Source organism: Blastomyces dermatitidis (genome assembly GCF_000003525.1).
Source record: "Blastomyces dermatitidis ER-3 genomic scaffold supercont1.8, whole genome shotgun sequence".
NCBI classification, from domain to species: Eukaryota; Fungi; Ascomycota; class Eurotiomycetes; order Onygenales; family Ajellomycetaceae; genus Blastomyces; species Blastomyces dermatitidis.
In genome coordinates, this window is record NW_025544781.1 from 2,036,880 (window position 1) to 2,061,248 (window position 24,369).

Genomic DNA, 24,369 nt, shown 5'->3' on the forward strand with positions numbered 1-24,369 from the left:
TTAAGAACCAAGCTTAAAACCTTAATAATCCCGCTTTTCAAAATAGTTAATAAGCCATTTTGGCCTCCACGAACAATCGCATTTATTTACTCCTTGCCTTTGAGCCCTTGGGTCAGAACACACAGGATTGAGCAGACAAGGGTTACTATGCCTTTGATCCAGGCATTAGACGCCAGGCTTCTGCGAATTATGAGCTACCACGCCAGCCCGGGAGAAAGGGATCAAGGGTTTGCGGCGCACTCGTGATCGAGCGCTAGGACGGTAATCCAATAAAATAGGCCTCCGGAGAACACATCGACCACTTGGAACCGGAGGAACCACATTGCAGTATGAGGGGGACGATAACCACCTGCTGCGTGTTCCTCTGTTTGCCCAACACGATGCGTCACGCAGTGTTGCCTGTGGTTGTCGCAGCCCAAAACCCCCCTCCCCCGTTTTCCCCAGCCGTTGCACTGTGTTTGATGTCCAGCATTCATTCTGCAATATATATAAGCGGCGGTTCCTTTTTTTTTTCTTTCTCCTCTCTTCTATAGTGTTCGCCTGATTTCAAAAATTCTCGTCATATGGAGAGTCTTACCGGCATTGACCATAACATCATAGTTGTTATTAGTAAGATCCTTGCCACTAAAAAATGGACGATGATCCGAACCTCATCTTGGTCATCAGAGGGGCGCCGGGTGATGCAGCTGAAGGTCTCGAGCTACCCCACAATCGTACCCGCTATAGTGATCTACTAGATGGCTTCCACAAGCCTCCACCAGATCCGCGAAGCAGGAGCTCAAGCCCCAACTCAAACTCTGATGAAGGCGACCAAGGGAACAATAATAACGAGCCTCCGCGTGAGGGAAGCCTTCTATTAACCTTCGACAAGCCGCCTGCAAATGTCACCCGCGGATTCACCTTCGGGACCAGCAAGAGACGCTGTGATGTTTTGCTTGCAAAAACAAGCGTCCCCAATATAAGCGGGGTACATTTCGTTATTACATTGGAGAATACCGGCCATCTCGTGCTGAGGGACGTATCATCGAGGGAAACTGCCGTCAGCTATGACGGCTGGGGAGAGCAGTACCCACGGAGGCATTTCACGTGGATTCTAGATCTCAACGACAAGAGAATGAGCATTAGTGTCCATCTCCGTGGTTTCCGGTTGGACATCACCCTACCCAGTCATGCTTCCTGTCAAAGCCAGTACAAAGCGAACGTTGATGCCTACGTGAAAGCGAGTCAAGACTCTGTTCTCAGCCTCGGTGGACTGAATATGCCTAGCCAAGATCCAACTCGTCCACGTAGCCCAATTAATGATCCGATCTACTTTCCCGCCGAAACAATTGGACACGGGTCATTTGGAAAGGTTTACAAGGTTCTAGATGTGAGCACAGGCCGGGATTATGCTTCCAAGAGATTTCTTTTGCATTCTGCGGATATAGAACAAATGAAGAAAAAGCCGACAGAATCGCCTGCCTTCAAACAGCACCAGACCGAACTGGTAGAGTTCTTAAACGAAATGAAAATCATGAAATATCTTATGCATGTATGTCATCCTGTTCCATGCTACTGGCTTCAAGGTTAACTGTCGTATAGAAGCATGTCGTTGAGTTTGTGTGCTATCCCGCTGATCCGTTGCAGATTGTTATGGAATATATGCCCCTGGGAAGCCTTCGCTTTCAACACAGTGTTATCCCGATTAGTACAACAGAAATCCAACTCGTTCTTGCCCAAGGGCTCGACGCTCTTCGTTTCATGCATTCCAGAGACATCACGCATCGGGATATCAAGCCGGAAAATATCCTCGTCTATAGCAGAAACGGCCCCTTCATTATTAAATTAGCTGACTTTGGGCTTTCGAAATTTGGTAGTCTCAGAACGAATGTCGGGACGCTAGATTATAGGGCACCTGAATTCTTTCATTCCCAGCCCATAAACTATGACAGCAGAGTTGATATATGGGCTCTTGGGGTCGTCGCCCTTGAGTTCACCTATGGTGCCACTGAAGTTAACTCTGGCTATGACACTCAGCGTGTCGCTGACGCAGCCAAAAGCGCACTGCGTTCCCATTCGGACAGCCCATTCTATTTTATGTTGTCCAGAATGTTGGAGATTGACCCAAACAACCGGCCTACTGCGGAGGACTGCTTTGAGGGAGAGCCGACAATCGATTTTAGCATAAAACATAGTGGAGGGACCTCCGGCTTGATCACTCCAACAAATAATCGCAGTCTTTCTGCGCAGACAAGCAGGGTCTCAGCATCCGCGGACAGCCTAAGGCAAATACCAGCTGGCAGCATGCAAACACCGATGCCAAAGCGGCATCTATCATCTACCAGCTCGCGTGGCCACCGCACCAAACGCCAACGAGACTCGATCGACAATGCCTCACTGTCTTAGACTCGAAGCGATAGAACGGTAACAAACACTGCAATCGGTGCAGCAGCCCCACTTGACGTCGGAAACCGTAGGCATCTCGAATATAGCTACCAATATGCTGATGCTCCTGATGACGGTGACGGTGGAGGCTTTGATCGCAGGCGATGGGAGAGGACGATGGGAGAGGACCCAGTGGAACCCGCAGCGCGACCAGCAAATCGGGAAAACAAAGGGAATCCAGGCATGATCTCAGCGCAGGGGCCGATCAACAATTGTCGAGCCGATCACGGAACTCAATCACACAAAGTTTGACATCTTCGCATCAACCGCGAAGCACCAGGGCTGGCTCCGGTGCCAACTGAAGAGTCATAGATATTATATATAAGGTTAGTTAGAAGTACCTAGGTACGCCTTCTAGGCATCCGTTTTGAGATTGGATCATCAGTTCTTTATTAAGTCGCCACTAATTTACGCATAGGAATAACGAAACGAGTAGAACCCAGTGGGATAGTTTCATCGCGGGAACGCTGCTAGGAGTGGACAATTTCGGCCTTGAAACTTTTCGAGTAACATCCGATAACTAAATATTGCAAAGTAATAGATAAATAAAGAGCCGTCTTCAGTAAAATTCCTGATGAATACGAAGCGTGTGAATGCAATTTCATACGCTTTAAGTTTATTTGTTCTTCTTTGTTGCAATAAAGAAAAGAAACCTGGGTGAAAATAATTAATTAGAAAAGCTTTCTCTTATTATTATCTCTTAATTTTTCACTTCATTTTCTGTTTCATTTCTTTCATTTTCTACTTATATTTAGAACTTTACTATTTTTTTTATGATAGCTCTGTGATTGCTACTTCTTTATTGCAGCTTGCAATTGCCCGTTCTATAATTATAATAAGCTTATATTATTTATATATAAGAGAGTGTACACTCTCTATTTTAGAGAAATTAGACATGATTATATTCTCTTCACTACAGATATTCAGACACACATCTCAGAGAACTTGATTAATATTTATAGTAACATGAGTTTTAAATGTCACTCAGAACCCTCTCTGTATAGCCTCTAGATATACAGCTAGCAATCTACTGCGTAATCTGGTTCTAGGTTGAATTAAGCTACTTCCTCTTTGAAATAAACTTCCCCCCTGCCGCCGAGTCACAAAGCTAAATCACGTCATGTTATATAATCATCGCCAAGACCCCCGCCCTTGGCTAGAACATTCCGGTGCTTTCTCCGCTTGCTCCTCCGCTTTGGTAGATGCAGATGCCTTTCTGTTCTCCCGCTCCTATCATTCAACGCACATTTTGATGACGCACTGCTCTGCCGCCTGTTGTATGCAGCCACTTTAACCTAATAAGGGTCGGAGCATATCTGGTTAGTAATAGAGCCTTCCAGCCGACCATCTTTTTACTCATACCATACCTCCAAGCTTAACTATCCGTTTCCAAGGACGACATACTGCTTATAAGAGAGAACACCAACCTTATTTTCCCTCAACACTCATTATGGCTCCCATATCATTCTCTACAGGCACCCGGGCCCAGCAACAAGAGGATTCTTCGTTCACTCAAATGGACCCCGATCACGATCTTGAATCCATAGGCAGACACTGCCAGTTCGAATTCTGCAACCAGCTCGATTTCCTCCCCTTCCGCTGCGAGTCCTGCAAGGGCACATTCTGCCTCGACCACCGGACGGAAATGACACACAAATGCACACATGCAGGCGAATGGGCAGCTGCCCGGCGGAAAAACTCCGTCGGTGCTATAGGCACTGGAAACGGCAGCATGATGTCCTCTCTTCCGCCGGTTAAACCTACCGTTTACAACTCCACGCAGTGCTCACACCCATCCTGCAAAACTCTAATCCATACTTTGCAAAATACCGGCGTCCACTGCAACGAATGTAACCGCCAGTACTGTCTCAAACATCGCCTGTGCGAAGACCATGACTGTGCCAAGCTCATTCCGATCGGTGCGCGGCCTGCCAGGCAAGATCCGTCACCGGCTGAAAAGGCGCGGCTGGCATTCTCCCGCCTACGGACGTGGGGGAAAGATAAATCCTCCAACGTCGCCGCGAATCTGGCTCCCAAGCCGAAACCCAACAGCGCTGCGGCGCGCATGGCAAGGCTTACAGAGTTGAAAAAGAAGGCAAAGGGAGAACCCAACCTTGCGCTACAGAAGCGGTTTTACTTGCATGTTGAAGCGTCCGCGGATACCACAACGGCAAAGTATCCTACAGGTGATTTTTACTTTGATTCCTCTTGGAGTGTGGGCAAGGTTTTGGACGATGCGGCGCGCAGGTTACAGGTGCAGAACATCAATAATAGAGTTGCTGACGAGGCAGAGAGGCTGCGCGTCTTCCATGTCGAAGGGGGGAAGTTGTTAGAGTTCTCGGAGAAACTTGGTGCCTCTGCTGGTGTTGCGCAAGGGGATACCATTGTGCTACTCCGGGGCGTTGGCCCTCCACCCGAGCTTACTGTAGAACGGTGATAGTAGACAGATCGTAGTGGCTTTATTGTTTTTCTTTCTCTCACCTTAGACCGTGGATATGGTGCTATTTTTGCTTTTATCCTAGTTTCCGGGGTGCATTGTGTGTCCCAGTTTGATTATTACGATTACCCCATGTTGCGATAGCAGAAGGCGTTCATTTTGCATATATTACAGGCTTGTCATTGTCATTGGAAAGAGAGCATATTCTTAACATACTTGTTGTCTTCTAATCTCAAGAGCACTCAGAATATATGAATATTCATATACCCGTTAACCTGAACTCCAAGCAGCGGTTCTCTGCCGCTTCTTAGCAGTGCATCGATCCATTTACTGCCAAAATGATAACCAGATACCAGCTGTCTATTAAACTCGCAGAATACCGGAGTTCATTAAAAATTTCGCCATGTTCTCATAGCCCAGAAGCAGTTTCATAGCATCCCAAAAAAAACCCGCTACACGCTCATTTTCATCTTAATCCCCTTGTGCGGCTTATATCCCACAACCTCAAACTCCTCTTCCTTCCAACCATCCATAACCCCCGAGCCTCGGTCATCGCGTTTAATTATCAGTTCAGGAAATTCCACCGGCTCCCGCGTCAACTGCTCCTGTAACGCCTCGATATGATCCAAATACACATGCGCATCGCCCATGGTATGTATTAGCGTGCCGGGATGTAAATCCGCCGCATGCGCCAGCATATGCGTCAGTAATGCGTACGAGGCGATATTAAACGGCACCCCAAGTCCCATGTCGCATGAACGCTGGTAGAGCTGACAGGATAACGTTCCTTTCCTCTTCTCCCCCCTCCCATCATGACCATGATCCCCAGGAGGGAACGAGACATAAAACTGCGCAAACATGTGACAAGGTGGCAGCGCCATCTTCTTCAAATCCGCCGGGTTCCATGCGCTCAGGATAATCCGTCTATCGTACGGGTTGTCCTTTAGCTTCCGCACCACCTCTGCAATCTGATCCACGCCTTGCCCTGCGTAGTCAGTCTGGGCATCGATGTATTCCGCGCCAAAATGCCGCCATTGAAACCCGTACACGGGGCCTAGGTCGCCAACAGGACGATGGGATAGACCAACTGAGTCGAGATATTCACGGCTCCCGTTACCATCCCAAATCTTTATGCCAGCTTCGCTAAGAGGGAGGGAGGACGTGCATCCTGATATAAACCAGAGGAGTTCGGCGAGGACGGCACGGAGGAAGACGCGCTTGGTGGTTAGGAGAGGGAGGATGGGGGTGCGGGAAGAGGTGGAGGCCGAGTTGGAGGTGTTGGGTTTTGAAAGGGAGAAGCGGAGTTGCGGGGGCGCGAAGAGGGAGCGGGTACCCGTACCGGTGCGGTCAGGGCGGTATTCGCCTGCTTCGAGGATTGAGCGGATTAGGTTGAGGTACTGATGTTCCTCGTGGGAGGGATTGTGGAGGGGTGAGGGGACGGGTGACGATGTTGGCTCTGCTGGTGTTGGCGGGTTTAATGTGTCGTTAGGTTTTGGTGTTTCTGAGGGGGTGATGGGAACTGTTTGCGTGTCAGACCGAGCCATGATTAGCTATGTTGTGGCTACAGTTGCCCTTTATCTGGCATCGAGGTATATACCGGCTGTGGTATGTCAATCCTTTTGATATAACATTACAGCCGTTTGGTTGAATGAATCTCAATCCCGTCGCGTGCAAAGGGTTTTGGGGCTTGGATCAGTGGACGCGTCGCGAAAACCACGTGATGTCTTTTCTTTCTGAATTGTTTCTATTCACGCACCGCATTCAATGCGGTTAAAATTATACAGATAATTGCTAGTTAGGTAGTATTAGATCAAATCGCGGAGCTATGTACAGTACTAGTAAGGGAGTCTTCTAAAACGCCGTCCCAATGCACCCACCCATCATGATAGTGCTATTAACTCTGAATCCAAATGAACCAATTCTAATCAACCAGCAAATCTACGCCAACTCCTTGTAGAGCTGTAATCGCCCATTGGGGTATCTTCGAGTGGTCGCCGTACATATTTTTGAAAAATTCGCGAAGGAAGTCGGGGAATCTATCTTGAATAATCGACTCTCTAAGGGAACCCATCATTGCAAGCATGTAGTGAACATTGTGCATTGTAAGTCTGCAGGATATAGGTTAGTTCGCTTGACCCCAATAGCGTTCTTGCTAGCAGAAATGCCATTTGTTATGGAGCACTTACAAATGCGCCCCAACCGTTTCTTTGGCGGCGAGATGATGGATGTAGGCTCTCGTAATCTCAAGCCCCCCGTCTGCCTTGGATCGACAACACGCGCATTGACAGCCCTCTTCAATCGGCCGGAAGTCGTTCGCATATGACGCATTTCGGAGGTTCAAGGTGCCAAACGAAGTAACTGCATTTCCGAAACGCTGTTTCGCGGGTCAGTATTTTTTTTTCTTTCTTTTGGCCAGAGAGTCGTTCTGGTGAGGTTGGGTAGAAACTAACAGCTGTTCTCGTCGGCCACACGCAGTCAAACATATCCGCTCCGAGGGCAACGGCAACAACGAGATCTTCTGGATATCCCTGCAAAACTGTCAGTTTCTCATTCACTCATTCATGAGACCGAAAGTGACATACTACACCCATGACATATCGTGGCTTTTTCTCGGGTAGTAGGCCAGTACAAGTATTTACTCTAGCAAATTATAAAGATTAGCAGGCATTCCCAATATCCCAGATAGATAGCCTCCCTAGGCGCAGGACTCACACTTTGCAAAATTCATCCTTCGCCTCGCCACCAGAAAGCCCGCCAATAGCAATCCCTGGAGTATCTCTCTCAACCATTTGCTTGCAACATTCCTTTCGCAGCTCCAGATCCAATCCGCCCTGGATAATGCAGAATAGATTTTGTCTCTCAGGATATTTATGTGCATGAATACATCGATCGAGCCAGCGCACGGACCGCTCCATTGCCTCTTTTATTCTCGCGTGATCGGGGGATGTGGTGGCTATCACATCATCGAGCTGCATAATTATGTCTGAACCGATAGAATTTTGCAGCGAAATTGAGTGTTCTGGAGTAAGAAGCCTACAGGACATGCATTAGTTCATTGGTGCCGCATTAAGTTTAATAATAAATGATTATAACGCCAAATAAAGGAGATAAAAGTTTCATGTGGATGGTAACTTACATAGGGGTACCATCGTGCGGACTCAAAAACCGTACTCCGTCCTCTGTAACCTGCGCCAGCTTCAGCAGCGAAACCATCTGAAACCTATCACTCACGAATGAACACATAATGTTAGCCACAATATCCAGCATCTTATGATCTCCTTCTCCCCTAATCTTCCATCCTGCCCTCCTCTCCTTCGCCCCCATTTACTTCTCAGTTTCTTCACGCTTAGCTTTCCCCCACACGAAGCACTTGAACCTCTTCAAAGCCACCCATCTCGACCAATCTCATGAAAAGAAAATATCCAAAACTCACCCGCCACTATCTGTTAAAATATTCCCATTCCACCCTTGGAACGCATGCGCTCCCCCGACTTCATCTAGCACGGTCTGTCCAGGTTTCAAACCCAAATGGTAGGTATTATTTAGACATAGCTTGCATCCGGTCTGAGCGAGCTGATCCGGTGTCAAACCCTTCAACGAAGCTTGCGTAGCCACGGGCATGAATATTGGGAGCTGAACAGGGCCATGGGGGAGGTGGAGGGTGCTAGCGCGGGCTTTTGTGGTCTGAACAAACGACGAAAGCGCAGGGGTTAGTTAAGTTGCTTGTATTTTTTTGAGCTTCTGGGGTGGGACGAGACGTACGGAACATTTCGCTGCGAGATTAAAGGTTAGCGCTGAAGGCATCGGCTTTTTTGCCCCTGGTATTATTGTCGTGGCCGACATTGCGGCAGCGCTGTGGGTTACTGATGCGATGCGCGGGCCTGAGTGAGTGGTTCCTAGAGATCGATTGCGGAAGAAGGGAGTCGGTTGTAGGCAACGGATATAAGTACGTAAACGGCTCACGGGGCCATTGACTAGCGACATGGAATTTATTGAAGACAAAGTGACTTTTGAAAGATAGCAAAAAGCTGTTTTCCAGTTTTCAACATGTTTCCATATTTACTTCCGCCCAACTAGTTCCTGTGATGTCAAAAGAAGGGTGACTAAGCCAAGTAACTAACTAGTTAACTAACTATAGATCATGTACTCCGTACTCCGTAGTTACAACAAGATACATACCCTATCAACATCTCCTCTTGCCCCAGTGGCCGAATGAGGTGTTGAACTACATCTGGGCTACTGGGCTAGAGCACTTCGACTTGGACTTCCCATTGTTCCCAATAGGCTCCACTCAGGTTTGGCAAGCTCGGCGCTGCTCGTCTCCAGCAACAGGAATACAGAGTGAGTGTATATTTGTTAATAATCGGGAGAAGCGGTTGGCTAACAACGCTCCTACATGGCCAGGGTCTTAATACTGATTTCTTGACCCCATGTCCGAGGGTCTTATCTCTCGATCCTCTGCTGTGTCGCCGGCTAGGGCGAGGCGATGCCGGCGAAGGAGTTCTCCGCTTTCCACACCGCGGACGGAGCTGCGATGCAGGTGGTGAAAGAATCAGGGGCCTCGATTGGAGCCTCAAACCCGCATATACCCCATTTTATGGGGAAGAACATGGCACTATCGCAACAGCGGCTACGACATCCTCATTTTTTCTCCACATCTTTCGAGGTCGTCAACAAAAGTGCGACGGCGGCTGAAATTCGGGATTTCTGCCGTCAGCTGAAAACTCCACGCTCCCCGGGAGATCTTCGCAACCTGTGATCCTGGATCGCATCCAAAATCCCTTTCACCCTCTCAGCAAAACGCGACAATCGCTTTCCATTCAAACTCAACCGTTAGGGACGCGCATACGAACGAGCTTCCGACAAACATGACCTACGGTGGGAGAGGATTTTCTGCCAAGAGACCCTGTTGAGATGATCGAAAAGTCAATTGAAGACGTCAAATAGGCAGTTCCTGTATGCCGGGTTTTGTCTCCTCCAACATTCTGAATTACCCCAAAACTAATGCAGGAATAGGAGAAAGTATCAAATCAGCATGCCGTGGATACGTATTTGGAGGAAGGCAGCATCAGTGACAGAACGCTTGTCTGGAAGCAGGACCTGAGAATTGTGCCGCTTTCGGCTGCCATCTACCTTCTATGTTACTTGGATAGTTCGAATACGAATATAGGTGAATCCCTGCCCTCGGACAATTGGAATAACTATATGAAAAATATGTTGAGATTAACACTCCCACTAGGAAATGCAAAAGTATTGAATTCGTCAACAGGGAACGACCTCCTGACTGAAACCAATATGTCGAATTATGAATACACATGAGGACCACAAATTGGTGCATTCCTCTATATATACCTTGAGCATTCTGCCCTTACGGAAAAATAGGATTGCCCTGATGATTTCCCTCATTGCATATGTCCTCTTCGAAGTACCATCGAACTATTTTTTCAAGACGTTAAACCTAGTGTGAGGCGACAACCACTTCCCCATCCCTCTCGTCCAGTTTTCCACTAACTTAAAGACCACGTTTCGGCTGCGTAGAGATGGATTACTTTAATAACTACGCCACTGTCACAGTGCTGCGTCTGCTTCTAGGCATCTTCGAAGCCGGCCTGTTCCCAAGCTTGTGTTTTATCTCACTTTCTGGTATAGAACTTCCGAACGGTCGATGCGAGTTGCTATGATTCTAGCTTTTGCTACCCTTGGGGTGCTTTTGGTAGTGCCATCGCCTTCGCTGTTGGACATATGAATGGAACTCGGGGCTTATCCGGCTGGCGATGGCTCTTCATCCTCGAAGGCATCCCTTCATGCGCATCTGCGATTTTGGTGTACTTCTTCCTTCCTGACTACCCAGAAACCAGCCTCTTGGCTCTCACCGGCAGAGAAGGAGCTTGCGAAGGAGAGGCTAAGAGTGGAGGGCTCTAAATGTGAAAGCGCATCGATGACATGGAAGGACACCAAGGAGAGCGGAGAGGAAAGGAAAATGTTTGCATACTGAGTCTGTCATGTATATGGATAGGGTTAGTAGGTTTCCACTAGGTGTGGACTATTGGTCTAAAGCTCCAAGATACGGACTTAGACGGCCGTGTTTGTACTGTTTATGATAATAGAATTGACGTGGTACGGAGAACATACATGAGACATATTACGGCACAATCCACCATTTAACGTCCGCTATCAACAAGTGGCTCACCAACAATCAGCGAATCCACACTATCTCAAGACGGTATAGCATCGTACGTAGGGAACTATAAGAGGAACGCTCAAATAGAAAAGTCAAAATTCACAACTTTGAAATCCTCTCAACACACTCAGGGGATACCGTGACAGCATAAATAACCAGTTCCTGTCTCCTCTGATCTTCTTCTGTCTCTCACGACGGCTTGAGCTCTTCGCCCAGCCACGTTGCAACTACTCCAGCCGTCCCCCTAGGTTCAAGAAACGGCAGAGCGTGCGCCTCCGCCGCCACAAACACCTCTTTAACCTGGCCTGTCCCTTCGCCTCCGGCCCCACCAAGACCCGTGCCTGTCTTGCCAACAACCCGGCTTCGATAGGACTCTGTGCTTAGCATACTTTTGTCCTCTGCTGTCCACACATACAATGTTTTACAATGAATCCCCGGCAGGTATTCCTTTATCTTCGCCGGCTCACCCCTATAGAAGCCCGGTGCGATAAGACTCTCCTGGGCCCTCGTCGCATAGTCTTCCCTGACGGGATAACCTTTCATTGGCGGCGCAGCGCGCATGAACAGCTGCGCCTGCTGATATCTAGGTGTCGCAAGCTTCACGCTTCCATCGGGCATATCGCGGAATTCATACCGCAGCGTCTGAGCTAGCACGCGCGGGTCGAACTGCGAATAGTATTTGGACCTGCGCATGTGCCTCTCCGCTGCTTCGCGGCTCTCCCACCGGTCGCGCATCAGAGCTACGGAGAACCCTATGTTCGTACTCCGCACCAGCCCTTGCTCGGGAACACCTAGCGCTTTCAGCTCTTCAAGTGATATCCCGTCTCCAGCACGTGTTCCATGAGCACGATGCCGTGGAAAATGCGCGGGTGCCAAGCTGCGGGAAGCAGGAGGTGCTCGCAGCCCCAGCTTTGTCCTATGCCAATCAGCGGCAGTGTCATTGAAGTTTGGAAATAGTTGATGAGCTACATGATGTCGTGCGCCCTGTCAAACCAGTGATGTTCATCGCCTATCTCGTCCTCGTTGACCTGGAAGGATTGCCCATGGTTGGCGATGTCGGGAGCCCAGATTGCGTGGATTGGCGGCGTGAGTGGGTTTGAGAGGACGTCGGCGAAGAAGGGTTCGTAGGATTCTTTGGTTGAGCCCATGCCGTGGACGAAGATTAATGTTGCGCCGGGGCTGTCTGGTTTTACATATTCGTTTTTGCGCGCAACGTCTGTGAAGGCAATACTTGTTGATATGCAGCTTCAGGCGGGACTTATGCGGGTCGCGGGTGCCCCGGTGGAACGAGCGAGGATATGCAACCAGGATTATATGAGTTTTCACGTCCCAGTGTGAAGGCATTTTCTTTTCTCCTAGCCGCTCCGCTTTGCTTTCTTTGTAGGCTCACTGAGAAACCGTATTTTTCAGCTTGGGCTAGACACATTTCAATTAACAGGTCATGACATGCCCGTGAGAGTTCGGCAAATGGCACCCCGACCTCCAAACTCCATAAGAAGAGTGGTTAAATGTATGACTAAAATCCTTGGTCAATGCTGATCGGGCATATTTGCCTGGCTGTTGGTGTTGAAACTAATTCAAAGCTGTTGAGATTGAACAGAATTTTCCAACTCCCCCTTGGAATAACTAGCAAAACACTGTCAAAATATCCACCTTTCTCAATGATCTTTCAAATATTATTCTATTATTATTCAAATATATGTCTTATATCTTTATTCATTATTCATCAAACTCATATATATTATATCTTTTTTTATTTTTATTTTTATTTTTCTTATACCAGTTTTACAGTCTCGCAGATATATAAGACGATCTACTCTGTCTCCATCTTCTCAAACTATCTATTATTATTATTCTTCCATTTATAGATGTATACAATCAGTGACTTTGATATCTGTCTAATAAAATCAGAATTCTTCTACTTACAAGATTAATAATATATATATACTGATGGAGGTGATATATAGAGTACACCTCGCTTAGGCGGAAGCGGTCGGCCCGTAGAGAGGGGAATCCAACATATACACAGTATTTATATAATATAAATTTCATTTCAGAATTAAATAGTCATTTAAACAATTGTATGAAATCTCACTTCTTGCTGATCTCTTTAATCACACAATCTATAAGTTATAGATAGAAGTCGCAATCATCTTTTTCCACTCAGCTTGAATATTATTATTATATTAATCTCTATCTTTGTCATTTATAAATATTTCTAGTTACTAGTACATTTATATCAAGCTGTAAACATTTAGAATTTTATATTTCAAGATCTGTCAAGTCAGCAATTATCTGTTATAGCTATAATAATCAACTCTCAAGTATTCTCTGTGAAAGAGATCTTAGAAAACTCAGTATCTATCTACAGTATTTCATTTTCAAAGATAGAAACAGAATAAATTTCTAAATCTTGTGAATAAATTGATTTCAATGAAGGATAATTTTGAATCATGGATAGCGTCGGTGGATCGGATAGCTCTTCATACACATTTTGCGGGCGATATTTTGCACAAGGATGACTACGGGATAGATTTTGATAAGGCAATATCGTAGGATGTTTCAGAAGGAATAAAACTTGTTGGTTCTCTAAGAGTGGTGGGTTGGTTGCGCATCATCCGCACCAACATTCAGAGGATACTACATAGGTGAGGTCTTCTAAAGCTTATGGCTCCAAACCACCCCTAAAATCACCACAAGAATATAGATGAAGCGAAACACAGGACGGATAGCAGCTGCTATCCAACTAGGAACCGCGGATATAATGCTTTGCGGTGTACGCCTCCTCACATCTGTTGCTGGGCAGAAGGTATATTTTGGATTCTGCTCTACCCCACTAGCTCCCCGGGGACAAAGGGAAGGAGGTGACATATGGCACTCATTTGGCTTTGCATCTGCCACTGCTACGTTTGAGACCATTTTCGAGGCCTTTCACGTACGTGTAAACTTAGCAAGCTCGCTGGCAAGCCCTCCCAATCTGCCAACTAATTAGCCTTTCATCAACGAGATCAACTCGATTGAATGTGTGATTAGTATCTCATATCAAGGGAAAAATGAATTGAATAGATATATTCATACCCACGAAGAGGGAATTTGTGACACAGATGGGAGGCAAAGTGCATGTATCAACAGCTCTCAAAGGCAGGTTGTGGGCGACTGATGATAAATGCTCCTTGATTTCCCGAGCTAGGGGTACACCCAAGAGGATATTTAGATTATATTCAAAGGAAAGATCGCCATCGAGTGACATATCAGGAATACCGTGGATATTTAGAGACTAAGTATCGTAACTATCCGTTTGCCGGCCCTGTTGTATAGTCCATGTAGAGGTATATGAAACGAAATGAAGTCGGATGTGTCTCAGCTACCACTTGGGCCCTATTTTCAGACTGGAAGGCTGATAAGGAGAGGTTCCTTGAGAAGAAAAAGCGTCCCTCCCATATGTACATCCTGGTCATTGCTCTGGTGGCTACATAGTGGGGTTTGGTAGATGCAAGAATCAAGATAGTATCCGTTAGTTGACATATACGGCATTTTACCGAGTGATATATCTGAGGGACATTTCGGTGTTGTTTGGGATAATGTGATGCCGCTTACTATTTCCAATATAGTGAGTCGGGTTTCTTTCCACTTAACTTCGGTTCCGATGATTGCGGTGGGGGGGATGGCCTTCCGGGTTGCTGCAGGCTGGCTGGTTGGAATATGTGCTAACGAATTGAAGATCTAGTCGAGGGCATAGAACTCGTTTTGCGTACACCCGTAAGATACCTGGCTTGCAAGAGAGTCAAAGGATATTTTAGAGAGGAGACAAGAATGGCGGAGGGATCACTTTCTATACCATTAGTTAGCTGTCATACTCTGGTGGACTTCAAAATTTTCTCTCCGATTTATTGTGTATACGCTGTTTGGTCGATGGAGGTGGCATTCAGCGATCCGATGTAATAGCATTTTCAACGGATAGCTGGTGACCAGCAGCGTAGAATACCACCAGATGCGAATTCCAGCCAAACTCCTAGACAGAATGAGAAGTGACAGAGGGCACCTGGGCTCAGTCGTCGTCCAGTCATGGTGAAATGTGACGTATTAACGGCCCCGAGGGTGTCTAGAGAAGTGTTTGCCTGGCACAAATATGAACACACGAATAGCAATAACGGCAATGTCAGGCCAGTCATACCTGCATATCACATTTTAGACACCTTGTAGAGATGGCAGTGAATGTGATGGCGATGGTGATGGGCGCCGGAACCTCATATCTGTTTGGCAGAATCGAAACCTTCACCCCTCTTTTTACAGAGCCAGAGTTGGGAATCCGTATGGCTGCGGTAAATAAGGCATAATTTGGCGGATTTTCTAAGCCACCGTATTCTAAGATAGAGCCACGGAGGGTATGTTAAGAAGGATAGACATTATGAAAGTGCCTGATGATTACCCGCGGTTGAAAAGAATCCCGCAGGTATGGTATCGTTTGAATGAACATCAACTTGTAAACCTGCTAGCGCTAGCCCTAAGAGGACTGATGAATTGAAAAGGAGGACTAAATTCCTCCACGCATTATCCATCGAAAATATGACAGGCATGGAGAGGCAATAGCTCCCAACATTGGGTTTCTAGAGTCCATGTCGGCTTCTGTGGCGATACCCCTTTTAATCTCGCGTCAGAAGAATGTAAATTCCTTTTAACAAGTCACCCCCCAGTCGGTCAAATTTGAGGATCGGCTTAGATACTGATTAAACCTATATGCATTGAGATCTGCTTAATTCAAGCTGCTGCCTATTCAACGTTAACCTCGTAGCATTTCGTGCCGACGTTTTTGGGACAAATTTGTTTCTGCCACCGTGGATAATCTGGCGACTAGGGCGATGATATTTTCAACGTAGGATATTAGCAAGGTTGATATCGCTGTTTCGAACCGATTTCTGTCGAATCAAGGTAACCTGTTTCCCATGTTCTTGCAATGTATATTTCATGTCTCAAAAGAAGGTTGGTTGAGTGTGTGTACTTGAACAGGGAATGGGGTATTGTAGAAGAATTTACTGGCTGACAGAAAAGAAAAAAGGGTGAAGGATTTCAGAATGAGGGTACATTTGGGAGTAGATTGGACAGAGTTCAACTGCAAAGCTTCACCGTCCGTGAATAGAGGGAGAACAATCAATTGGTCTCTACTGCATAAAGACAAGGTTGCCAGGATGCGTGTTGTTGCGCGAAACGACAATCGTTACTGCGTAGTTCGTGAAACATGTATCGTTATCAGTGGCAAGAGCGACGCTAGAGCTGGGAACTCTCTTGGTGAATTGTCCGAATATGGGCGTTTTTAATCGCCAGATTACCAGCGCTTGCTGCAATATCGAGGACTACCGCTGACATCCGTTGGAGTCCATCAACGTTAAAACGGATCGTGCATCGATTTCCTCGGGGTAGTTCTTCTATGAACTTCTAATTTTCAAGGAGGTTTTGTTGGAATGCACTGTACGTGCAGTGTACTGTATATCACGAGCATTGCCGGAGGTGGCTTTACCATCTTTAGAGCCCCAAAATGAATAGAGAGGATTCATTGCCGTCGAAGAAAAAGGCGGAGAGCCGGGCAATTGAGGATGTGTTTCCTCATCAGTATTGTATCATTTATGAGGGTATCGTGAGGTCGTTACAAAATCGCGCATGCTCATATAACTACCTGTCAGCGGGAGCGCCCGCCTGGGCACCACCATGGATGGCAATGCTTCAAACCCCTGGATGGCCACAGCGCCCACGACAATTATTAGCGCTGTCATCATCGTGATGAACTGGCCAATTTCTTGCGGGGAAGCAGGATCCTTGGGTGGCGCGCATTTAGTCTAAGACGGGGGCGTGCTGATCTTTGGCAGGCTGGGCCATTGTGTTGATGAGCCTTGGAGAAAGTAGTAGTACGTCCTTCTTTACTATCGGTGGCAAACCCCTGGAAATTTGCACGATATCCCGAGCGGTTTCGAAATTTTTCAGAAATCATAATTACCAATGGATGAGGTAGATAGATATAACGGGGGTCAAGGTGACGAAAGAAACAGGAATATTTTTGCGAGACTGAGCGTGGTGGAGAAATGGCACATTCTTGTCCAATTATCCGGTCTGTCATCGGGCATGAAACCCTGGACTGTACTCGCTCCATCCTCACTGTTCAGTGCTTCAAGGCTGTTTAACTCCAGGATCGCCAGGAACACCGAGGCTCACGTGCAAAATATCGGCTGCGATCCGTATTATTCTCGACGGTTGAGAATAATAACGCTGACAAGCGAGGGCCGAAATGACGGCTGTGGGCCGAAATGAGATGATATCGTATCGGTTGGGAATCTGAGACAGCTAGAGACCGAACACTGAATAATTAATTAGGGTTAGTTTGGACAACCAGCAGATATTCTCCCGTATCGTATCTGGTAGTTGCCTCATCAACTCTCCGAACGCTCACGCAAAACGATGATAAATATTCTAATGATGATGATACTAATAATAAGAAGAATAATATTAAGCTTACATTCATATAGATTTGAAGTTCGAGGAACCAATCATGCTGCGGCGGCCATCGCGAATGTTGCACCCTCGCGTAACGGCACTTCTTCCTGTAATCTGGATTCTGGGTCACTTGTTGAATGCCACTTCGTCTGTATATTGCACCTGCCAGACCGAGCTAGCCCTAATTTCTGGAGGAGAACCTGTGTCCCCAAGTCCAAACTGAGAAAAACTACCACCAACCACGTACGAACCCCCAAAGTAGCGTCCGTTCAGGAGTCACCGGCCTTGTCTACCTGAAGGGGCAACCCGCAATCTCACCAAGCGCTTTTTCGTGATCCTGGAACTTTCAGGTGTTGAACCCGTGATATCGCCGAGGTATACGATGATTGATCCATCTGATCCTGCTTGTGGCATCTAATTACGGATGGGGCACCCGCAGTGGCGAGCGGGAATAGAGGCCTTTCCTTGCGGGTACATATATAGAGCGAGCCAGCGGCATTTCCCCCTGTTTTTCTCTTCCTGCTCTGTCTATCATTCCCCAAGAAGTACCTCTGAAATTTGCTAGAAAGACTCGCAAATTTTGTCCTCTCGTTACGTACATTCTTTTACTGCCGTTATACTCCACTTCTTTCAAACAAAATGAAGGTGTCCACCGCCCTCTTCACCCTGGGCCTTGCCCTTGGTGTTGTATCCGAACCGATCCGCGTCCAGCGTGACCTCGACGCATTCAAGGCCATTTTCACCGAGATCGATGGCAAGGTCGACAGCCTCTCCTCCGCCATCAATGGAGGAGATCAAGACAACATCATCAGTGCTGGTGAGGACTTGGTCGCTACCATCAACAAGGGCGTCGAGACCGCCAATGCTCAGGATCCTCTGTCCCTAACCGAAGCTCTCGGCCTCACCACCCCAGTCCAGGCCCTCACCAAGAAGGTTGAGGGTGCGATCAGCCAGGTCATTGATGCGAAGGAGGATTTCGTTGCCGCAGGCTTCGCTTTCACAATCAAGCAGAACCTTGATGATCAATTCGCCGCATCCAATGATCTCACTGAGGCCGTGAGCTCCAAGGTCCCCGACGGTGTCAAGGAAATTGCCAAGCAACTCGCCGCCGGTATTTCCAACGCCATCCAGAAGGGTATTGATGCCTACAAGGATGTCACCGATGACGGTGGCAGCACCCCAACCGACGAACCCACTGGTACTGCTGAGCCCACTGGTGAGCCAACTGACGAACCCACTGGAGAGCCCACTGGTGAACCCACCGCCGAACCCACTGGTGAGCCCACTGGCGAGCCAACCGGCGGATATCCCACCCCTCCCCCAGCCTCCACCCCCAGCGGTGGTGTCCCAACCTCGGGCCCCACTCCTCCTCCTGAGTGGGAGGGCGCTGCCGCTATCAACGGACAGAGCATCGCCGGTGTCATCGCTGCCGCTGCCGTTGTCCTCGCCTTTTAAATTACCTGTCCAGTTTTATTGGGTAGGAATTTAATGGAACGTGGTGCGTGTATATAGGTTAAGATGGAACAAAGGGTGATCGGACGGTCCAGGCCAGGTGCCTGTATTACTTACTTGTCTATATTAATTGTAATTGCATGGCATTATTGGTCTGATTGTTTCATCCGAAGTAACCGTATCAAGGAATGTATGTAATGTGAACTTGCTCGGGAGAACCGTGTATATAGTAATAGTAATAATAATAATGAATAATCGTATGCATTATTCGTTTTCCTCATCCTTTTTCGTGAATAGAGGTAGTCTGACCGTATTCTCGGGGGTAGTAAGATTTCACTTATGCCTTGTAGCAACAGAGGCAACAAACCTGGAAAAGGCCATAGGTTTTCCGGGAGAACAAAGGGAATGGGGGAATCTAATTGCTCTCCTATTCCCAATCAATTGCCCATCCAATTCTTTGCTGGTAAAGAGGTCGCAAATGTTGAGTTGACAGTTGTTCCGGTCGGTACGCAGCCTCTCGGATACTTGGGGTGCATTGACGGCGCTTGATTAGACCGTGCCGTCAGATTACTCATGGGCTTCGTTTAGGTAGATTGCATACGTGTAGATTGTGCTGTTGAAGCCGGTATTTATCGTAGTGAATCGAACGCAGCGTAAGTAAGCCCGCCGACGAAGGACCCCACCTTGCAATCGCTGAGCACGGGAGAAGAATAAACGTCATATAGAAACACCATTTGAACTGGGAACCGACATTTCTGTAGAATTTCAATTCGCCGAGAGACAGTGTTCATGCCGGCTTTTTAAGTTGTGGAAAATCGGCATAACTATGAAATAATTTCATTTCATTACTTAACCCTGTGATGAGCAACATTCAATTGGTCGATCATGCAGTTGTGACTTTTTTTTTTTTTTTTTTTTTTTTTTTTTTTTTTTTTTTTTTTGCCCCCTCTAGTTAGAGCAACGCATATATTCCCTTTTAAAATCGCATTGCGGATCAACGATCCAACTCAATTAGCTTGATAGCCAAATCGCGATTGTAGCACACGACCCTGATTTCGTTGCTCTACCGATTAAAGAAGAGATTGCTTCTATCAATCCTTTGCACCCAGGGTGTCTATTTTTGGGCGGGGTAAGTGATCCTGTCTGACCGTTCCGTTTCCATGCAGTTAACACGAGAGAACTTCGTGCGGGAGAAGGTTGCACTGCTACCCACCGGCGAGGAAAGCAGAGATCATTTTTGCTGATGCGGATAATTCGGGTAAAACGACCTGAACTCCATCTTGAGAGTTGGCAATAGGGCCATTCGGAATTGCTTAAACTTGAGAATTTCAGGAGATCATCCGGTACTTTTCCTTGAAGTTGCGAAGGTAACTAAACATTAACGCATTTTGTCATGTGATATTAAATCCAAATGAGCAAGTTTAGACGATTAGTTACCACGTGATAAATGCGGTCGGGAAAAGTTTCCCCAAAGACAGCCCAATAAAATTGCGGCAGAAAAAAAAAAACGGAAATATTCTAGGGAGCTTGGGACGTCAAAAGTCCGCTTCACCGATTTATAAACACATAAACAGCACGAAAGACACAGGATGAAATGGCTCTGTAGTGGATGATTTGGGAGGTATAGTTAACAACTTTTATTTATGCCCCAAAGATCAATCAAAATCGTTTCCATGCTAATTCCGTTCTCAAAAGTCCATTTTCCCCGCTGTTCTCAACAACCCACTCGTTTAGCAGCCATGGACATCCACAGATGTCGATTTGTAGCATACAACCCGCAGGCAATTAACGCCCTCGCATTCTCTCATCCGCCATCTGCAGAAGCCTCCGGTAGAGGCGTACCTACCCTTCGACTTGCCATTGGACGAGCCAACGGCGACGTCGAAATATGGAACCCCTTACGCGGAGCTTGGCTACAAGAATCGATTTTACGGGGAGGTAAGGACCGCACCATTGAAGGCCTTGCATGGACTCAGGACCCTAGTGAAGATGAGGTGGATAGCAGTGGATTCAAAGTCCCCGGGAAGCTGCGATTATTCAGCATTGGTTCTTCGAGCGTCGTGACAGAATGGAACCTAGAGGAAGGCCGACCTGCCAGACATTCGAGCGGTAGCTTTGGCGAGATCTGGTGTTTGGCTGCGCAACCCCGGTGGAAACCGACGAAGAAGGATAAGGATGGAAAATTCTTACCGCCTGCTGAGGGGGAGTATACCGGGCAGCACTTGGCGGTGGGTTGTGCAGATGGGTCGATAGTTATTTTGTCCACAGAGAACGGGGATCTGAGATATCTGCGTACTATGAGACCTTCAACCAAAAAGGCTCGAGTCCTTAGTCTTACGTTCCAGGATCGCAATACTGCTGTAGCTGGATATGCGGATAGCACCATTCGAATATTCGATATCCGCAGTGGGAAGATTTTGCGAACAGTTTCCATGGGTAAGGGTCCTGTGAAGGGCTCTAAAGACCTTTTGGTATGGTCCGTGAAATGCTTGCCGGACGGAACTATCATCTCTGGCGACTCTTCTGGTGAAATACGGTTTTGGGACGTGAGGAATTATTCCCTAATCCAACGCATACAAGGTCACCAGGCAGATGTGTTGGATATTGCCGTTAGTGCTGATGGAGAATCTGTCATCAGCGGCGGCGCGGACCAAAGGACGACCATTTACAAACTAGAGAGCGGCAGGAAAAGTGATAAATCAAGAAGATGGAAAGAAGTGACACATCGTCGATATCATACGCATGATGTCAAAGCTTTCGCTGTTTATGAGACTAAGGATATAAGCATCGTGGTATCTGGAGGTAAAAAATGCTCAGGTGTTAAAACATATACTTTTCAATTCGTCTCTAACATTTTGAATTATAGGATTGGACACAATACCCGTCGTCCTTCCGTTGCGCGAATATGGAGCGGAGCATCATCGGAAACTATCGAATCTTCCCCAAGTTCCTCAAGTCACCTCATCACCTTCATCCCGTCTCCTTATGAGCTGGTGGGACCGCGAAGTATGTTTGTGGTATATTTCCAAGCGCTCGGGGCCTGGTGAACAACTGCTAGACGGGACTAGCCATAAGCTCGTAGGCAAAGTGTTGGTCCAGGGCGATGAAAGCCTTACATCTGCCGCCTTGTCATCAGATGGGAAGCTTCTCATTGCAGCAACTGTGGCGGAAGTGAAGATTTTCAGCCTAAAATGGCGAAAGGGAGACAGCAAACCAGCCCTGCGCGTCCAAAAGATCGATCTTCCTCCTGCAGTGGCTAGGCACGGAGCCAAATCTGCTACTTTCTCACCTGATAGCCAATGGATTTGTCTTGTCCGCCCCAATAACGATATTAGTCTTGCTAGGATTGTATCAGACTCCGATCCCAAGGAGAATCCGCGCGTGCTATCTGAGCTGATCGATTTGGATCGTATTCCTAGACAAATTCGACACAAAGAAATCTATGGTACGCTTGGTCAGTATGAACGGAGCGTTCGCTGTGTTGTATTTTCCGAAGATAGTAGGATGCTTGCCTGTGGGGACCTCGGAGGATTTATTGACACGTGGATTTTGGAGGATGTTCAAGAATTCGAGAAAACCGGCAAAGGGGTAAAGGTGAACGGAATTGCCTCGTCGGATGATGAATCCTCAGATGACGATGATGCTCCTGTTGTGCTTGAGGGCCAGCGTTGGATACCGACACCGTCAGAATCACCTATTCCTCGCCTGAAAGCTGGAATTCTACTGCTATCATTCCGGCCGCCAAATCGCTCCCACGTAAAGACTCTTACCAACGGCACCACCGATTCTCACGTCTCTCGTCCGACTTCGCCTGGTACTGGTCGCCTAATGGTATTGACTGCTGAGCACCAATTATCTGAATTTGAAGTGATGAAAGGGAAACTGTCTGATTGGTCCCGGAGAAACCCCAAAGCGTACCTACCCAATGAATTCACTATACTTAAGGATCGAGCGATGGGCGCTATTTGGGATGTAAACCAGAGCCGGGAACGCCTTTGGTTATACGGCCCTACATGGATGTGGATGTTCGATCTATCGCAAGATTTCCCTTCACCAGATGATGTGGTTGAAAGCAAGGATGTCCCTGACACAGCAAAGCAGGGGACGAACAAACGCAAAAGATATGACGAGGAGGGGAAGATGCCGAAGACCAACACTGGGGCTGGTGATAGAATAGCAGTTTCGAAATCTGATGTAGGTTTAGGAAGGAAAATGCGCAAAATTGTGGGCAGCGACGAAGCAAATGCGCAATGGATAGACCTCAAGCGGGAAAGGAGCCGAGATGATGTGGTTGAAGAAGACGAATATGAACAATACAATGAGTCATCAGCAGCAAATGACTCCGTACTAGCACGCCTTCGACGAGACCGAAGTCTCTCCGAACCAGAGACAAAGGAGGAGGGGAAGGATGAAGACGACGGCAGGGATAAGGAGACAAGCCATCACGGTCAATATCAACCCAATGGTATGAGTACCTCCTTTCCCTCTTCATCCATCACCTCCAGCAGGAAATTGCAAGTAGCCTTTGCCGTCGTGATCGACAACAGACCACATGCCAATGGGCACAACAAGACGCTGGCGAAGGGGAAGCAAGAACAAAGCCAGAAACCACAAGCGGCTATACCCGAAAAGCCTGAGCGAGAAGAGCAGGCGACCGTTGCTACCCAGAACCCGGCTAACCAAGATGCTGTACCAGAGCTTCCATTGCAAGCGAAAGAGACACCGAAAAGCACACCACAGCAACGTCGTTGGTGGCATACACATAAGTATCGAGATGTTCTAGGAATAGTACCACTCGACCAACTGGGTAGTGTATCGGATACAGACCAGGAGTTGAGAGGGGGCGGTTTCAACCTAGAAGTTGCGGTGGTGGAGCGGCCAATGTGGGAAATAGAGTTGCCTGGGCGGTATGTGCGGGACTACGAGTAGGGGGAGATACTCGATGAGTGGGAGGAACGGAGAAGAAAAGTTGTATGGGGATTCATTTATATGTATGTACGGTAGTACATGTGTTAGCATGGGCCAGGTGTTGATATGTGATTTTCATTTTTGGTTCAGGTAACTGTCTAGACGCGACGCTCAATGTACGCTATCTTATATATCCAAGCGGTGGAGCGTCTTCTTTTGTTGCGTTTCTGCATAACTCAAAAAAATTTAAATAAATAAATGCTAAATCTACGTCTAATGACTACTCTTGAAGGTCTCCGTTTCCTCCACAGAAAATCAGCCCATGGAGTAACTTCCCAACCGGTTTATGCTATTATTCTATGAATCCGTCCCCCTGCAGCTCCCGGACTTGATCTGCCCTCCAACATTTGGCATCCTGTTGTGTATTCACCAGCCAGGACTGCCAGAAAAGCAGAAACGTTTCAAGAGAATATCAGAGAAGGAA

General features: G+C 47.3%; 9 protein-coding genes across 10 annotated transcripts; 5 read left to right on the top strand and 4 right to left on the bottom strand.

Annotated features, from left to right (window-relative positions):
* Positions 1-631: 631 nt before the first annotated feature.
* On the top strand, positions 632-3,244 carry BDCG_07367 (the record flags this gene model as incomplete). 2 transcript variants are annotated; one of them, XM_045423162.1, is made up of 3 exons in its annotated part: positions 632-1,531; positions 1,627-2,750; positions 2,843-3,244. In XM_045423162.1, the coding sequence occupies 2 exons, from the start codon at positions 632-634 to the stop codon at positions 2,383-2,385; spliced, it is 1,659 nt and encodes a 552-aa protein (XP_045282097.1). The 2 variants fall into 2 exon arrangements, with proteins under 2 accessions (XP_045282097.1, XP_045278616.1); XM_045423161.1 differs by lacking the exon at positions 2,843-3,244 and having other exon boundaries at positions 1,582-2,385.
* Positions 3,245-3,327: 83 nt separating this feature from the next.
* On the top strand, positions 3,328-7,616 carry BDCG_07368 (zinc finger protein). Its single transcript, XM_045423163.1, has 4 exons — positions 3,328-3,743; positions 3,819-6,982; positions 7,093-7,246; positions 7,337-7,616. Exon 2 carries the CDS (start codon positions 3,875-3,877, stop codon positions 4,859-4,861), a length of 987 nt encoding a protein of 328 aa, XP_045278617.1. The 5' UTR covers positions 3,328-3,743; positions 3,819-3,874; the 3' UTR covers positions 4,862-6,982; positions 7,093-7,246; positions 7,337-7,616.
* BDCG_07369 (thymidylate synthase) lies at positions 4,918-6,512 on the bottom strand. Its single transcript, XM_045423164.1, has one exon. The coding sequence runs from the start codon at positions 6,403-6,405 to the stop codon at positions 5,314-5,316; it is 1,092 nt and encodes a 363-aa protein (XP_045278618.1). The 5' UTR covers positions 6,406-6,512; the 3' UTR covers positions 4,918-5,313.
* On the bottom strand, positions 6,563-8,930 carry BDCG_07370 (queuine tRNA-ribosyltransferase). The gene is made up of 8 exons (XM_045423165.1): positions 8,624-8,930; positions 8,295-8,545; positions 7,998-8,081; positions 7,574-7,894; positions 7,444-7,501; positions 7,312-7,389; positions 7,048-7,235; positions 6,563-6,969 (listed from the first exon to the last, which is right to left on the bottom strand). The coding sequence occupies exons 1-8, from the start codon at positions 8,843-8,845 to the stop codon at positions 6,783-6,785; spliced, it is 1,389 nt and encodes a 462-aa protein (XP_045278619.1). The 5' UTR covers positions 8,846-8,930; the 3' UTR covers positions 6,563-6,782.
* A 417-nt stretch (positions 8,931-9,347) lies between these two features.
* BDCG_07371 (uncharacterized protein) lies at positions 9,348-10,783 on the top strand (the record flags this gene model as incomplete). The annotated part of the gene is made up of 3 exons (XM_045423166.1): positions 9,348-9,616; positions 10,380-10,484; positions 10,579-10,783. 3 exons carry the CDS (start codon positions 9,348-9,350, stop codon positions 10,781-10,783), a joined length of 579 nt encoding a protein of 192 aa, XP_045278620.1.
* A 448-nt stretch (positions 10,784-11,231) lies between these two features.
* Positions 11,232-12,190, bottom strand: BDCG_07372 (toxin biosynthesis protein; the record flags this gene model as incomplete). The annotated part of the gene is made up of 2 exons (XM_045423167.1): positions 11,232-11,958; positions 12,012-12,190. The coding sequence occupies 2 exons, from the start codon at positions 12,188-12,190 to the stop codon at positions 11,232-11,234; spliced, it is 906 nt and encodes a 301-aa protein (XP_045278621.1).
* A 5,344-nt stretch (positions 12,191-17,534) lies between these two features.
* BDCG_07375 (antigenic cell wall protein) lies at positions 17,535-19,235 on the top strand. The gene has a single exon (XM_045423168.1). The coding sequence runs from the start codon at positions 18,165-18,167 to the stop codon at positions 18,978-18,980; it is 816 nt and encodes a 271-aa protein (XP_045278622.1). The 5' UTR covers positions 17,535-18,164; the 3' UTR covers positions 18,981-19,235.
* Positions 19,236-19,900: 665 nt separating this feature from the next.
* Positions 19,901-20,329, bottom strand: BDCG_17505 (uncharacterized protein; the record flags this gene model as incomplete). Its single annotated transcript, XM_045426617.1, has 1 exon — positions 19,901-20,329. A coding segment is annotated over one exon (341 nt), but the record flags the coding sequence as incomplete, so codon positions are not given.
* Positions 20,330-20,716: 387 nt separating this feature from the next.
* Positions 20,717-23,906, top strand: BDCG_07376 (small nucleolar ribonucleoprotein complex subunit; the record flags this gene model as incomplete). The annotated part of the gene is made up of 2 exons (XM_045423169.1): positions 20,717-21,779; positions 21,844-23,906. The coding sequence occupies 2 exons, from the start codon at positions 20,717-20,719 to the stop codon at positions 23,904-23,906; spliced, it is 3,126 nt and encodes a 1,041-aa protein (XP_045278623.1).
* Positions 23,907-24,369: the final 463 nt, after the last annotated feature.